General features: G+C 39.7%; 1 protein-coding gene across 1 annotated transcript in view; it reads right to left on the bottom strand.

Annotated features, from left to right (window-relative positions):
* Window positions 1-13,225, bottom strand: part of nadka (NAD kinase a) — a 26,726-nt gene that overhangs the window by 5,814 nt on the left and 7,687 nt on the right. The window contains 8 exon segments of the mRNA XM_032522104.1: window positions 1,373-1,515; window positions 1,663-1,765; window positions 2,386-2,471; window positions 2,644-2,664; window positions 2,667-2,696; window positions 2,699-2,750; window positions 3,124-3,253; window positions 11,723-11,806. Of these exon segments, the coding sequence (XP_032377995.1) occupies window positions 1,373-1,515; window positions 1,663-1,765; window positions 2,386-2,471; window positions 2,644-2,664; window positions 2,667-2,696; window positions 2,699-2,750; window positions 3,124-3,253; window positions 11,723-11,806 (649 nt within the window).

The raw sequence follows: 13,225 nt of genomic DNA, 5'->3' as shown, positions 1-13,225 counted from the left end.
TTGTCACAGAAATCTTCATCAGTGGTGCAGAGAATCTGAACAAGAATAGTATTTTATTTTATTTGCAAGGTTGTTGGTGCTCTTACTAAACTACAGAATATGTCGGTAGTGTTCTCTGGATTTTGGCCCACACCGGCTCTAAAACAAGCTTATATAAATAAATTAAATAAATTATACATTAATAGTTAACTATATTATCAATCAGTATGATGTTTACTTCCTTCAAAAGTTACCGCTTTGGATTATGCTTTTATGCTGGGTCGTGATTTGTGGAAGTCCGTTTAACACTCCACGTATTGCAGCTAATAGAACACCGATTAGAAAATGTATTGGTAGCCTATTATTACAGATAATAATAAATCCTTAAAATTCAATCCACTTTGATTTGGCCAAAAACTAAAGTGATTTCTACGTATATTTCCTTATGGGAGGCAGACCTGTTGTAATGTTTCTGTGTCAGACCTAATTCTTGAGTATGAGGTTTAAATCGGCTGCATCAATACACCTTGACTCTAGTTTGAAATGTAAGAGCTGCAGAACACACAGCTTTCACCTTACAAATAAAACGACTGGCATTGAGTGGTCTCTAGCCTCATTGGAAGCAACAGTGTTACCCTTTGCAGTAATCATCTTTTTCTTAGTCTTAACAAGCGGCAGCAATCTGTCCATTTTGTACAATTTTGCGCTAAATTCTCCTTTTTAAGGGAACGCGCACTGTGCCGGAAGTTAACCGAGCAAGCTGAAAACCACTTTGGTGATGGCCGTTATCTCTGATCGGGGCTTCAGGCTTTATCAGGCCAGCTTCGTTCCTGGCCCTGCTGAACTTTGCCTTTGGGTACACCCAACATGAACAGATGGACATAACAATCTGCTAGTTACATCTTGGCAAGTAGACATATTAATGTTGGCAAGAGCTCAAATGTTTTTGTAGGAGACACATACTGTATGTTGTTTATGGTCTATTATTATTATTATTATTATTATTATTATTATTATTATTATTATTATATTGTGCACATATTGTAGGTGGTGGCTGTGTTCATCGCAGCTTGAGTGGAAGTGATAACATTTGTTTGCTTCACCTATTTTTTGGGGGGCTTTCACAGAGAGGGGGTGAGCCTGGGAGCAAACACTTTCTATTGACCGCCGCACTAACGCACTAATATCAACACAAAGTAATTATACATTTTGGACCTGCAGTACTAGTTGTATTTTACGTGTGGAGGAATAAATCATTGCAATATAATCTTGAACGCATCACAGTGTGATTCTGCATCTCTCAGTGTTGTCCCTCGCGGCAGCACTTTGTTGGACTGCTTACAGCCGCAAGTTCTATTAGGTTTTCCAAAGAACTGGTGTAAGCAGATATTACCTGATATTGCACGGCTTTCCGGCTGCTTTCGTTGTCCCCGTTAGTCAGGATGATGCTTTTTTCATCCACTCTGGCCTTCTTCTCCCGGTTCTCTTTAAGCACCCGAACTTTCAAGCGGCTTCGCAGGACAATGGCAGCATTACCTATAGACAATACATATACAGATATATAAAGTGTCTTTCGTACAGTATTTAGAAAGTGGACCACAACACATGCTTTGCAAACAAAACAAGGGTGGTTACGCTGTAGAAAGACATAGGCTGACAGACAGGTTAGAGAACTTACAGTACCTTCAATAATTTGGGTGACCTGAGACTGGTAGGTGTCAAATTTGAAGGGTGTCAGGAAACCCAGGGAGCCCAGGTGGAAGGCCATAACCGGTGGAACACTCTCCTAGAAAACAAAGCAGAAGACTGTTGTGTTATACCAGTAAATGTGAAAACACACAACGGCTATTTTTAAAGTGACAGTAGGAAGTGTTGTTGTGGTTGATTATGGAACATTTTTGCATGTTGGACGGTGTGCATTGGCTCTCATTATGGGCCGGGTGGGTGTGACTGACACGCGCATCACTAATGAGCACAGTCAGGAGGAAAAAGCTTCATTCTAACTCATTTAACCAGATTTTTTCATCCGATAAAGATAGGACAAATTCTTTTCGTGAAATACATTTAACTAAAATTACCAAATACTTGGTTTAGGCGAGATTAGATTTACTGAAATGATATATATGATCTGATGACGAGGATGAACTAAATATGATGAAAACTAACAAGGACATCTAAAGGCTTAAAATTAAAAAAAAGTTGACAAAATTAACAATGGTTTAAAGAGGGAAACATTTGGACTGAAGAGTAATCACTTGACCACCTATCATCACTTGACTAAAATGTTTTGAGTTGTCATTGACTAAAACTATAAAAATGACCAAACTATGACTAAAACTAAAAAGTATTTCAGTCTCAGATTAAGACTACATCTGAAATAGCGGCCAATACAAAACTGTTGAATACCTGGAAGAGCGAAGAAGCGTACAGCAAAGTTCCATCTCCGCCAAGACAGATGATGAAGTCTACGCGATTGGAGATGTCATCAAGATCTGAGATATGAAAAAAAAAAAAAAAAAGGTAAATATCTCAACCTAATCATATAAATATATATATATAGATATATATATATATATTATATATTATATTATATATAATATATATATATATATACACACACACCACACAGATATATACTGTCCATACAATGACTGGTTTTCATACCGTCTCTGAAAGTGCAGAATTCTTAGTAATGGCTCCAAAGTTTTCATCGTCTAAATGGCTGGGTCCTCCAGAACTTTCTTTTCCACATAAACACGCATGTCTTTCACCTTCAAGACACACACACACACACACACACACACACACACACACAACACACACACACACACACACACACACACACACACACACACACACACACACACACACACACACACACACACACACCCACACACACCACACACACACACACACCACACACACAACACACACACCCACACACACACACCACACACACACACACACACACACACACACACACACACACACACACACACACGATTAGCAACTGTCAGCAAGGACTTTGAATGAAAGATGGCATCACACCCAATGGTTTCACACTGATCCCTCAACAACTTCCCAGCCGCAAATATTGCCAATCACCTCCCTGTCAGGTGTGTGTCAGGGAACATGTGGTCATACCTCGGTGAGGAACATGCAGAGTTCTTTGAAAGGCTGAAGCAGACTGGCATCTTGTATCTTCTTGATGACAAGGACACTTTTTGGTGGCTTGTTCCATGTCAGTCTCTGGCTGGCGGGGTCCTGAATGTGCCTGAACACACAAACACAACTTTCATCTCAGGAGGGAAAAACAGACCCAACGGTCACTTGTTAAGGATTCCCCTGTTACATGAGCGTAGACCTGAGCGTTGAGCTTCAGATTGGGGCTTATGTAAGATCTGTTAAACTAAGGCAACACACTGTTAATCATAACCAGGACTGCTAAGAACCTATCCAATTAGAGTCAACAGCTTAAAGTCCAGCTCCGTGGCCACATACTGCTGACCCCCTAATGTCGTCCGCCAGACCTTCACCTCATCTTATTAACCCCTCACAGAACGTCAGGGACATTATTGGCATAACGTAAAATGTTTAGGAAAAGATGAAAGGGCAAGATAACAATGTGGTAGTGGTGTTTTATAAGGGGGAAAAAAGAGACAAAATATCTCTAAAACTCCACTCTTAAAACCAAAGTCCATTCAGAGATGGCAAGGAAGAGCCACGAGTTTTGAGGATGAACCCAAAGAGGAAAAACACGACATGCATATAACTAAAACAGAGGGCATGAAAATCTAAACTCCCCTGGGCTGGAACTACTGAAAACCATACGGAAAATGGGTAAATGTTGAAACTGGAAATAGCCAAGCGATCCTAGTCTAGGATTAATGAACAATACTGAAGTCTGATGATGCCGGCTATCATTAGTTACAGCTTTGTCATACATATTAGGCAGTTACTGAGTCTAATTGTTAGTAATTCTTAGGCAGGGTTACACCGACACAGGCTGCCCACATACGCAAACTTGACAACCATTAGGTCGGCTTCAAATTCAAAATTCGGTTTGCAAATTAGCATCTGTATCCCACTGTGACCTTTACACCTTTACACCTTGGCATGGAGAGAACAGCGGATTCAAGCCTAGTTTCAAACAGCTCGACCAATCATCACTGGGACTAAATGAGAGAATGAGGAAATGGTTAGAAAAAAAAAAAAATACCAATTTAATTACATCAGAAAAAAATTCTACTTTAGCTCCACTCCACACTTGTTTCCCTCTGGTCATGCAATACTTTTACACAATATGAAAACCAATGTGCTCAACGCTGCATTCATGACATGTTGGTTTTTACTGTGAATACCAGCGGATACCCTCCCATTAGGCTTCTAATGCCGAGAAACAAGTTATCTTGTTTGGTTCTGATATCTCTACTCGTCCAAACAGATTTCAGCAGTGTGTCAACACCAGCTGCACATGTGGCCTACTACCATACTACAATACTACCTACAGTACTACCTACTGTAAATATTAAAATTATCAGGCACCGTTATAATCTGTAATACAATCCACCTTGCAGGTTCTCCACACCTAAGGCCCCTGCAAGGAGAACACTTCAGTGTTTGAAAGAAAAACCTGCAGACCCCTATAGTTTGAGACCAGTGATTCAGAAACACACAAACACAACTCTTCAGTCCAAACAAATAGCATGAGAAAGCTGTATCATTGGAACATATCCTGTTCCTGTTCTATCAAAAACACCAAACAACACAACAAAACAAATGCACTTAACTAAAGCCTTAACATTGCCACAGATTATTCACAAGGCACTGTAACCACTATCAGACTGCCTTGTACCACAAAAGGTTATTGTGTCAATCCCCTTTGACATTGGAATTTTTCACAAAAAAAAGTGCCACAGCTGGAGGCTCACATCCAAATACAATAAAACGCATCCTAAATGAAGTGAACCTGATTAAACCAACCATGGACAAGTACAAAACGGAAACCGTGCATGCCAGGTTTTAAATACAAACACAGGACCCAAAGCAAAACTTCATTTGCATTTGAAGAGGCGACGAGCTGTGATGTATTCAGGGACAGTTTCTCCTCTGGCCACCTCAAAGCATCCACACGCTGACCTTCCCCCTTTCATTCAACAACGGCGCTCTGTCCAAACAACAGAGCCATGCGGTTACAACAACCAGCCTGTGATAACACGCAATCACTGCCGCTTCTGAAGTGTCAAACTAACTGAACCTGGATATCGTTCCAATCCTGAACACTCACGACAAAAGGTACATTTTTCATTTTTTTAAATTCAAGCCGAGCCAACGTCAAAAAGCCAATGATAATTTTTTACTTTGTCTTTTGCACTTTTAAAGCACAACATTCGTTTCATATCTCTATTAGCTAGCTGCAGTGAACCTCTCTGATTTGGTGGGGAGCAGTAATCTATGCACTGCCTGGTGGTGCCAGTTAATATTTCAACCAATCAAACATATTCTCTCTGTTGAGAAAGAGACAGGCAAGATGCTCTCACCATTTCCACACTTTGTTCTCGTTGTGATTCCCAGGAATGTCCTGCAGTACGCACTGGTTGAACTTCATGGCTGTAAACATAAGCTGTAACAGGGATGCTGCTTCAGGTTGACTCAGCTGGAGAACGAGGCACTGTTCCAATGGCCCACACTGACAGAACAGCTCATTTTACCTCTAACAACTTCCTCGATTGCAACACATTGTAGAGCAGCTGGAGCAACTGAGTCAGTTCACTTCTTGCAGTTGAGCTGTGAGTCAGCCACTAGCTGTCTTTGAGAGGCTGAGCGAGTCTCTCTCTCTCTCTCTCTCTCTCTCTGCGCTGTGGTTTGGCTCCAGGATCAGCTAACAACCCCTCGAGCTGGATCCTCTCTGGCTATATTTGTCCCAATGAGGACTTAACACTAAACCTTCCTGGAGCATTCTGCTGCCAAATTGCAGCTCTCACTCATTTTAAAGTTGACTTCACCTCAGCCCAGCCCACTCTGCCCTGCTCAACCCGCCCATTTCAGGGAAGGGCTTTTCCTTATTGGACAGGTGCGATTTACCGAAACACAACATGCTGTTCCTGAAAGTAGTATATTCAATGTAAACATGAGCCGTCTTTTGTAAAAGTACAAACAGTACAGTTTTTTTTTATTTATTTAAAGAATTACGTTATCACTTTAATTATCTAAGATAACAAAGAGTGATAGATGCTATGTGGAAAACACACATTGTATTACTGTATTAGATGAATGAATACATTTGTGGTTTACATTCCTTCTTATTTAACAAAAAAAAAAAAAAAATTCAAAACTTCCCCCTTGAAGAATAAATAAAGTGTATCTGTTTTTAATGAAAAGCCAAAGAAATTCCTTTTTCATTTTATGACAAGAATAGACAATGTGGCCTGATGACCTGCAGGAAAAGGAAGTGCAGGGCGGAATATCAACAGGGCCACGGGTGTAAATGATGTAATTATGGGTTATCGGAGTTAACAGGATGTGCTTGAGCTTCCTAATGTTCCACTAACAGTCACCATCATACTTAAAGCATAACCAGTTCCAAAGCAATTTCATCTCACATACTGCCATTGCAGTGGTGTTTTACACTGGTAGGCTTTTATACAACTTCAGACCTTTCACTGGGTTAGATTACAAAAACAAATCAACATCTGCTTAAGCTTTTGATTGAGAGATATTTGCATTTATAATTTAATGGGTACTTCAATGGGAATATATTTTATGTACAAATTACCACACGTTCTAATGCCTAACAAAGAGTTGGTTGTGGAATAAGAAAGTTTGCACACATCTATGAGTTACTGTGTATGGGTGTGTGTGTGTGTGTGTGTGTGTATGTGTTCGTGGCTAGAGTTGGATTGTACTCTAATATGCCTAAGTGTCTGCTTCTGTCTGAGTGTATGTGTGCTGGGGAGAGGGAGAGAGAGGGAGAGAGAGAGAGAAAGAAAAAGAGAGAAAGAAATGGAGAGAGAGAGAGAGAAAGAAAAAGAGAGAGAGAGAAGGAAAAAGAGAGAAAAAGAGAGAGAGAGAAAGAAAAAGAGAGAGAGAGAGAGAGAGAGAGGGGGGGCTGTTGTTGCTCCTGTTTTTTGCTTGTTTTTAATTAATAGTCACCATGTCATCTATAGTCCTGTTAAATTTCTTTTTAAAATTGTTATTTTTTTTTAATTAGCATAGCTGCCCAGGGACTGCAAGTTCAAACTAGCAATTGTTGCTATAACCTGGCTCAAGACATATTCTCTTGTGTTACAAGTTTAATGTTTATCCGAGCATTGTCCCTATATCAAATAAATACATTTCTACTCTATTTCTATCAATGTGGAAACCACGGCAGGAGTTTCTTTTGCATGGTGACAATTTGAAGTTGGCGACAAAGTAAGAACTTTTATTAACTAAACTGCTGAAGACACGGAAGGGGAGAGAGAGAGAGAGAGAGAGAGAGAGAGAGAGAGAGAGAGAGAGAGAGAATAAAATGCGGCAAAAGGCTGCAGGGCGGAGTCGAACCTGTGGCCGCTGCATCAAGTAATAAACCACCATGCATGGAAGGGGCGCCCGCTCCACCAGGTGAGCCCCCAAGGCGCCCATCAGGCTTGACTTTGATTCATTTTTTGACAAATAGGTACACATGGGCATAATGTGATGTTAGCATGCAGTGTTATCTGTGTGTAGTCTGCAACAGCTAGCACTGTGTGTTTAGAAAGATCACATAAAAAAGACAAATGTGGAACATAGTGTTCTGACAAGGCTGGCTCCAAAATGCCTCCATAGTTCATTGCCATGTTTCATTACAAGGTATATTTAGGGCAACCGAGACTTTTTGGAAGGGTGATTATCTTTCTAGTTGAACAACAACTTAATTTTTAAAAGCAATGCAAAACACAAACACTGTGCCAATCAAGCTTGGGCAGTATCCCAACCACACCCTTCCACAGAGAATGAAAGACGCGGTCAATTTTCAGTTTGGATTGTCTAAACTGTGACTACTTTACATTAGCTCAGTATTTCTCTGAGGAACTAGTTATTTTTAAAAGTACTACAGCCTAACCAATTTTATTTTAGAATAAAGATAGCCTGGTTTTAACCCGTCTAGCAGCTTTGAGTAAGCTAATCCTTTAATTACTGCTGCTGAAAACAAACAAAAAGAGACACTTACGCAACTGAAGGAGTCAAGAGGCCAGCATTCTGACAAGGCACTGCTGGAAAACATCATCAATCTTTCTTCCCTCTGCAGACTGACTCATACGGTAGATTAATGCAACAGTTTCAGCAGGTGGACACATTAACATGAACACCCATCTATTGTCCAATTCAAATGCGATAGCTCTGCAACAATGAAACACCTACGCAAATTGTAAAGGGTTCAGCTTCTGATGATGAAATTTCAGAATAATGTTGATATGATTCTAGAGGCATCTGTGTTGGCATGCTGTATTGCATTATAAAACAAAATATGTTATCTTGCTTAGGTGCATGGCATTCCATCTACAGAACAAACCAGCATCTCTTTTACACAGTCTGAACATAAACTAAGTGTTAGGAGCTTTAGAAAAGGTAAGGTTTGTTGCTATTGTATTGGACAAGACGAATCAAATAGTCAATTAATCAATCAGTTCAACAAAATGCAAGTGTTTCTTAATTTTATTCATCTTACTCAATTAAAATACAAATTATAGCGCAATATCACAAATTTAGCTCAGGGGGCTTTAACATTGGTAAAGCATACTACACCATGTGTCTTTTGCCATTCTGATCGAATAAGGAAATACTCCCCAAAAAACATTTAACGGGGAGGAAAAAATGATAGAAACCTCAGGACGAGCAACTGAGGAGGGATGCCTCTCCTAGGATGGAAAAGCATGCAAAAGAATCTCGTCCAGTCCAGAGCAGCATAATGAAAGTGATAGTAAACTAAATATCAGTGAAACCTCAAGGTCTCACTTACTACCTTTTTTCTGGAAAAAACAGATGGGTGTTTGAAAGGCCTGGAGAAAGCTAGGAAGTAAGACTACTTTGTCTAACTACGGTTTGTCTCCACCCAAAAATTCCGAACAGTCAAAAAGTAAAGTATTACAAAAAAGATAATTTTTTGTTCTTTTGGCACTGTACTTTGGCATATTGGATTTAAATTGAACAGTGGCTATGAGGTTAAAAGTCCCAGCTTTCAGCTGTAACGTGAAGGTGTTTACATCCACATCAGATAAAGAGTGTAGGAATTAAAGGCTTTTTATACGTAGTTGCCCTACTTTAAGGAGACATATACACAACTGGGAGTTTGAAAAACTGAAAGTTACCATAATCTTAAATAAAGTCACATCTAACGTAACGTACGTAACATATCATATTTTGTAATCTGGTTGCTGATGTGCATGGTATTTTCCGAGATGATGCTCTGTAAGCTCTGTACATCTTGCTCTCACATTTCAGCTGCTACTCGGTATCCGGCTCTACTGGTTTTAGGGCCTTTTTGCTTTCAGGCTGGTCTTCAGCCAGACAAGTTCAGATTGAGGTTGGGTGACTGAGTAGACCATTTTTTGAATATTTAGAATTATTGTCCTGCTGCACTGTTAACTTCAAGATCACTATTAGTTTAAACCGTGGATGAAATCCAATCTCACAGCCCTTTGCAGGGTGTCATCCCCTCTTTCTCACCACACTTTCCTGTCTATTTGTACTACTCAATAACAGGTGGCAATTGACAAATGCGTGTTTGTATAGAGAGATGATGATGTGACGTGGGAGCATCCTTAAACCTACGTCTTAAAGCTTTGTTGCACAGCCAGCAGTAACGCAATCAGCACACCAATCAGCACACAAACAATTGACATAGCGTTATTTAACAGAACAACAGCAGCAGGGAGTTCTCAAATCTGTTACCCTGCATCTTGGCAGATTACATCTGCGATCAAGTGGAAGCAACCTGAACTCACAAAGGGTGACAAACGTCAGCGAGGATTGACAGGCCTTCTTTATGACTCTGACTTTGTACACCTAGGAGAGGTTGTTTAGATGACACACACACACACACACACACACACACACACACACACACACACACATTCTCATAATGACACAGAAACTCACTTGTATACAACACACGTAAAATAGGTGAGAGGACACTGGTTCACTTTAAGCAATGAAACAAGCATATAAAGAATAAATATGTATGTGACGTTGCTATACAGTGAGCTTTTATTTTGTTGGCCAATTCTGAAGTTACATCAGAGGATATTAAGAAATGTAAGTGTAAGATCGGGCTCATGAAGTTAAAAGCTTCTCATAAACAAACAGTTTCGAAAGAAGTATACCATATAGATTGGTGTGCTGTATTTACTAATTACATGGAGAATGGGTTTTAATAATTTACTTTCTTCAGAAACAAGAAAACGTTATGTTCCTTTGCCCCATGATTCTCAGCAGCACGTTAAGTTTGTACAAGCAGAAAAAATACATATTTTTGTTCACGCTAAAGACACAAGTAAACAAACAATGTGACTGCCTGTTTGATGGCTGTTTCTTCATATTTCCATGTCCCAGCTTTGGATAGCTGCATGATTTAGTTTCCTTTCCTAGGATTCTTGCTATATCACAAGATTGCGTGAAAATCTAGGGATCACTTATCACATTTTTTTAAGATTATTTTGGGGCATTTTAGGCCTTTAATGACAGGACAGTTGAAGACGTGAAAGGAGAGAGAGAGAGAGGGGGAATGGCATGCAACAAAGTGCCGCAGGGGCCCGCTGCGTTGAGCAGTAAATCACTCTATAGCTGGTGTCTGAGGTGTTCTAGTTACTTAGCACATGGTGTTCTATCATGGCTGGCGCTGTGAGGTCAGTAATTGTTAAACTTGAACCCATCCAAGTTAAAACTGAATTTTCTTTGTTGGTCAAGTAAAGGTTTAATAAGGAGAAGGTAGTCTGCTTATTTTTAACATGTAGAGAAAGCGCACTAGAGCACAGATAAGGAATAGGTTAAACGTTTGACACTTGTTTTTACATTAAAGGTGTTACATTACTTATTTGTTGCTGTTAATTATTTGTACTTTCCAACAAAGAAGGAAGTACAACAATTAACAGTTGCAATAATACAATACCAAATTCGAACAGTATACTAATCCCTTCCCCCCTCCCGTCCCAAACTCCTTCCCTTCCTCCCACCCTAAGTGGCGACCACCCCCCTTCCACCCCTCCCTATAGATGTTACATTACTTGATGACACATCCTATTGGCTTTCAACAGGGAGGAAGATTGTTGATGAGCTACATGAAAAGATGGTCAAACCATTAATTGACAGGCAGGTTGTTTTCTCAAAATGTCTGCTGGCAGTCAGCTGTACTGGCCTCGCCTTGTGTTGTTGTAATAAGATTTTCTTTTTAAAAAGTGTTACAATATTGCACATTTTGCCAAATTTCAACATGGTTAAAAGTTTTTTTTTGACTTCCACTATTTTATGTAGTATAGTGAAAGTGCTGTTCACCTACCAGCGAACAGTTCTCGTTGAAATGGTCAAAAATATTAACAGTGTAACTGACCCCAAGCATCAGAGTCTCGCCCAACAAGATCTAAAAGCAACAGCCAGTGGCTTTCATGGTTTTTGTTGCTGCACAGACTAAACTGACACAGCTATGCAAAGCTATACATTTTTTTTTTTTTAAACAGGGTACAAACAGTCCTTATATTGCAGAACCCATTGGCCTTGTTCAACTTACATTACTGTATGCGGATTCTGAAGCATGCATGCCTTTGGGCCGAATGTGGTCACAGGGCTGGGTCCATGAAGCGACTGAGGCCTCCTAAAAGAGAAGAAAGACAGGCAAACATTCAGGTTTAAGAAACCAACTCTGCCGAGCAAGTATGCAAACAATCCCCTATCCAATTTGTTAAAGAAAAACACAGTGGCTTTAAAGTGCCAGATATTTTTAAACAGTAAAAAAAAATACAGGTTTATTTGGTTTCATTTGTGATGTGTGAGATAAGTCTTAAAATGCCCATCATTTACAGGAAATTGTAAGCTGAGCTAAAGGACGTCTCTAAAATACCTACATTTCTAAATGACAATGTCAAAATTTCAAATCAAATAAATTTAATTTTCATTTCCCTATTTTAAAAGAAAATGGGGAAGTAAAGCCACAGTGACTGAGACATTTAGAGAAAGAGTCAGAGTCAAAGGATTTTCACCATTTAATTCATTATCAGCAGATATGAGATACAGTATTTCATACACTGCGAGTCAATTCTGTGGTCACCCAGCAACAAAACCCGACTCTGTCTAATGTATTATATAACATTAACACATGCTAAACGTACTCTTTGACCTTTGAATTGCCAGGAATGATCACAATTCTTGGCAAATGGTACTGATGTATTGGAAAATGATTGAAAAACAAACACTTCTCTCTATCCTACATGCAGAACAAACACTGTATCAGTAAGTGATGAAATAAAGCCCAAGAGTTTTAATAACCATTCACATAAAACAGATCAGATATCTTTATCTGTTCTGGACCAAAGACAACACTGCTTTCTGAACAGTGGAAAGGTCCTAATACACCCTGGGCGCTTTTCATTTCGCCCCTCCACCATCACGGAGGATCTTCCGATCCCTTAAATGCACCCCTATGTGAACAAAGAATTTGAGGGGTTTTGTCTGTAAATTTGCATTGTGAAAGTGGAATGTGGTGAGAAGTGAAATTAAACTAATGAGGAAAAATGCATTCATTTCCTTTCAACCAAATACAATAAATTGTTTAGTAACAAGCTCAATCAAAGAGAATGTTGTCAACTATAAAATTATTAATTTTGAGTTTTCTCTCGCACAACTATTTTGCAGCAGCTCCATGCGGAGCTTAGCCATGACGATTGTGATTGATTTAAAAGAAATGCCAATAAACCAGAGCACGTTTTTCTCCCCTCCTGGAATGCTGTGTGGACTAGCCGGACCCTGCTCTGCTCTGCAGGGTGTGGATGGTCTGGCAAAGCAACACTAGATGCTATGGGACCTGGGATTTCTCATTTGGCTGCGTTATTACGCAAGATAATTTAGTGCTGTGCGTGTGGCAGTGTTAATTTCGTCAGACGAGACAAGACTAAATAGGTTCCTCAACAACCTTTTTCTTCCAAGACTAAGACGAGACGATGACGAGGTTGCACCAATGTCCAAAAACATTACCCAAGACTAAATTAACATGCATTATTGTTGACGAAAAAGACGA

The sequence above is a fragment of the Etheostoma spectabile genome, chromosome 7, assembly GCF_008692095.1.
Source record: "Etheostoma spectabile isolate EspeVRDwgs_2016 chromosome 7, UIUC_Espe_1.0, whole genome shotgun sequence".
In the NCBI taxonomy this organism is placed as follows: Eukaryota; Metazoa; Chordata; class Actinopteri; order Perciformes; family Percidae; genus Etheostoma; species Etheostoma spectabile.
Note: the sequence above shows the minus strand (reverse complement) of the source record. Positions and strands in the feature narration are given on the sequence as shown.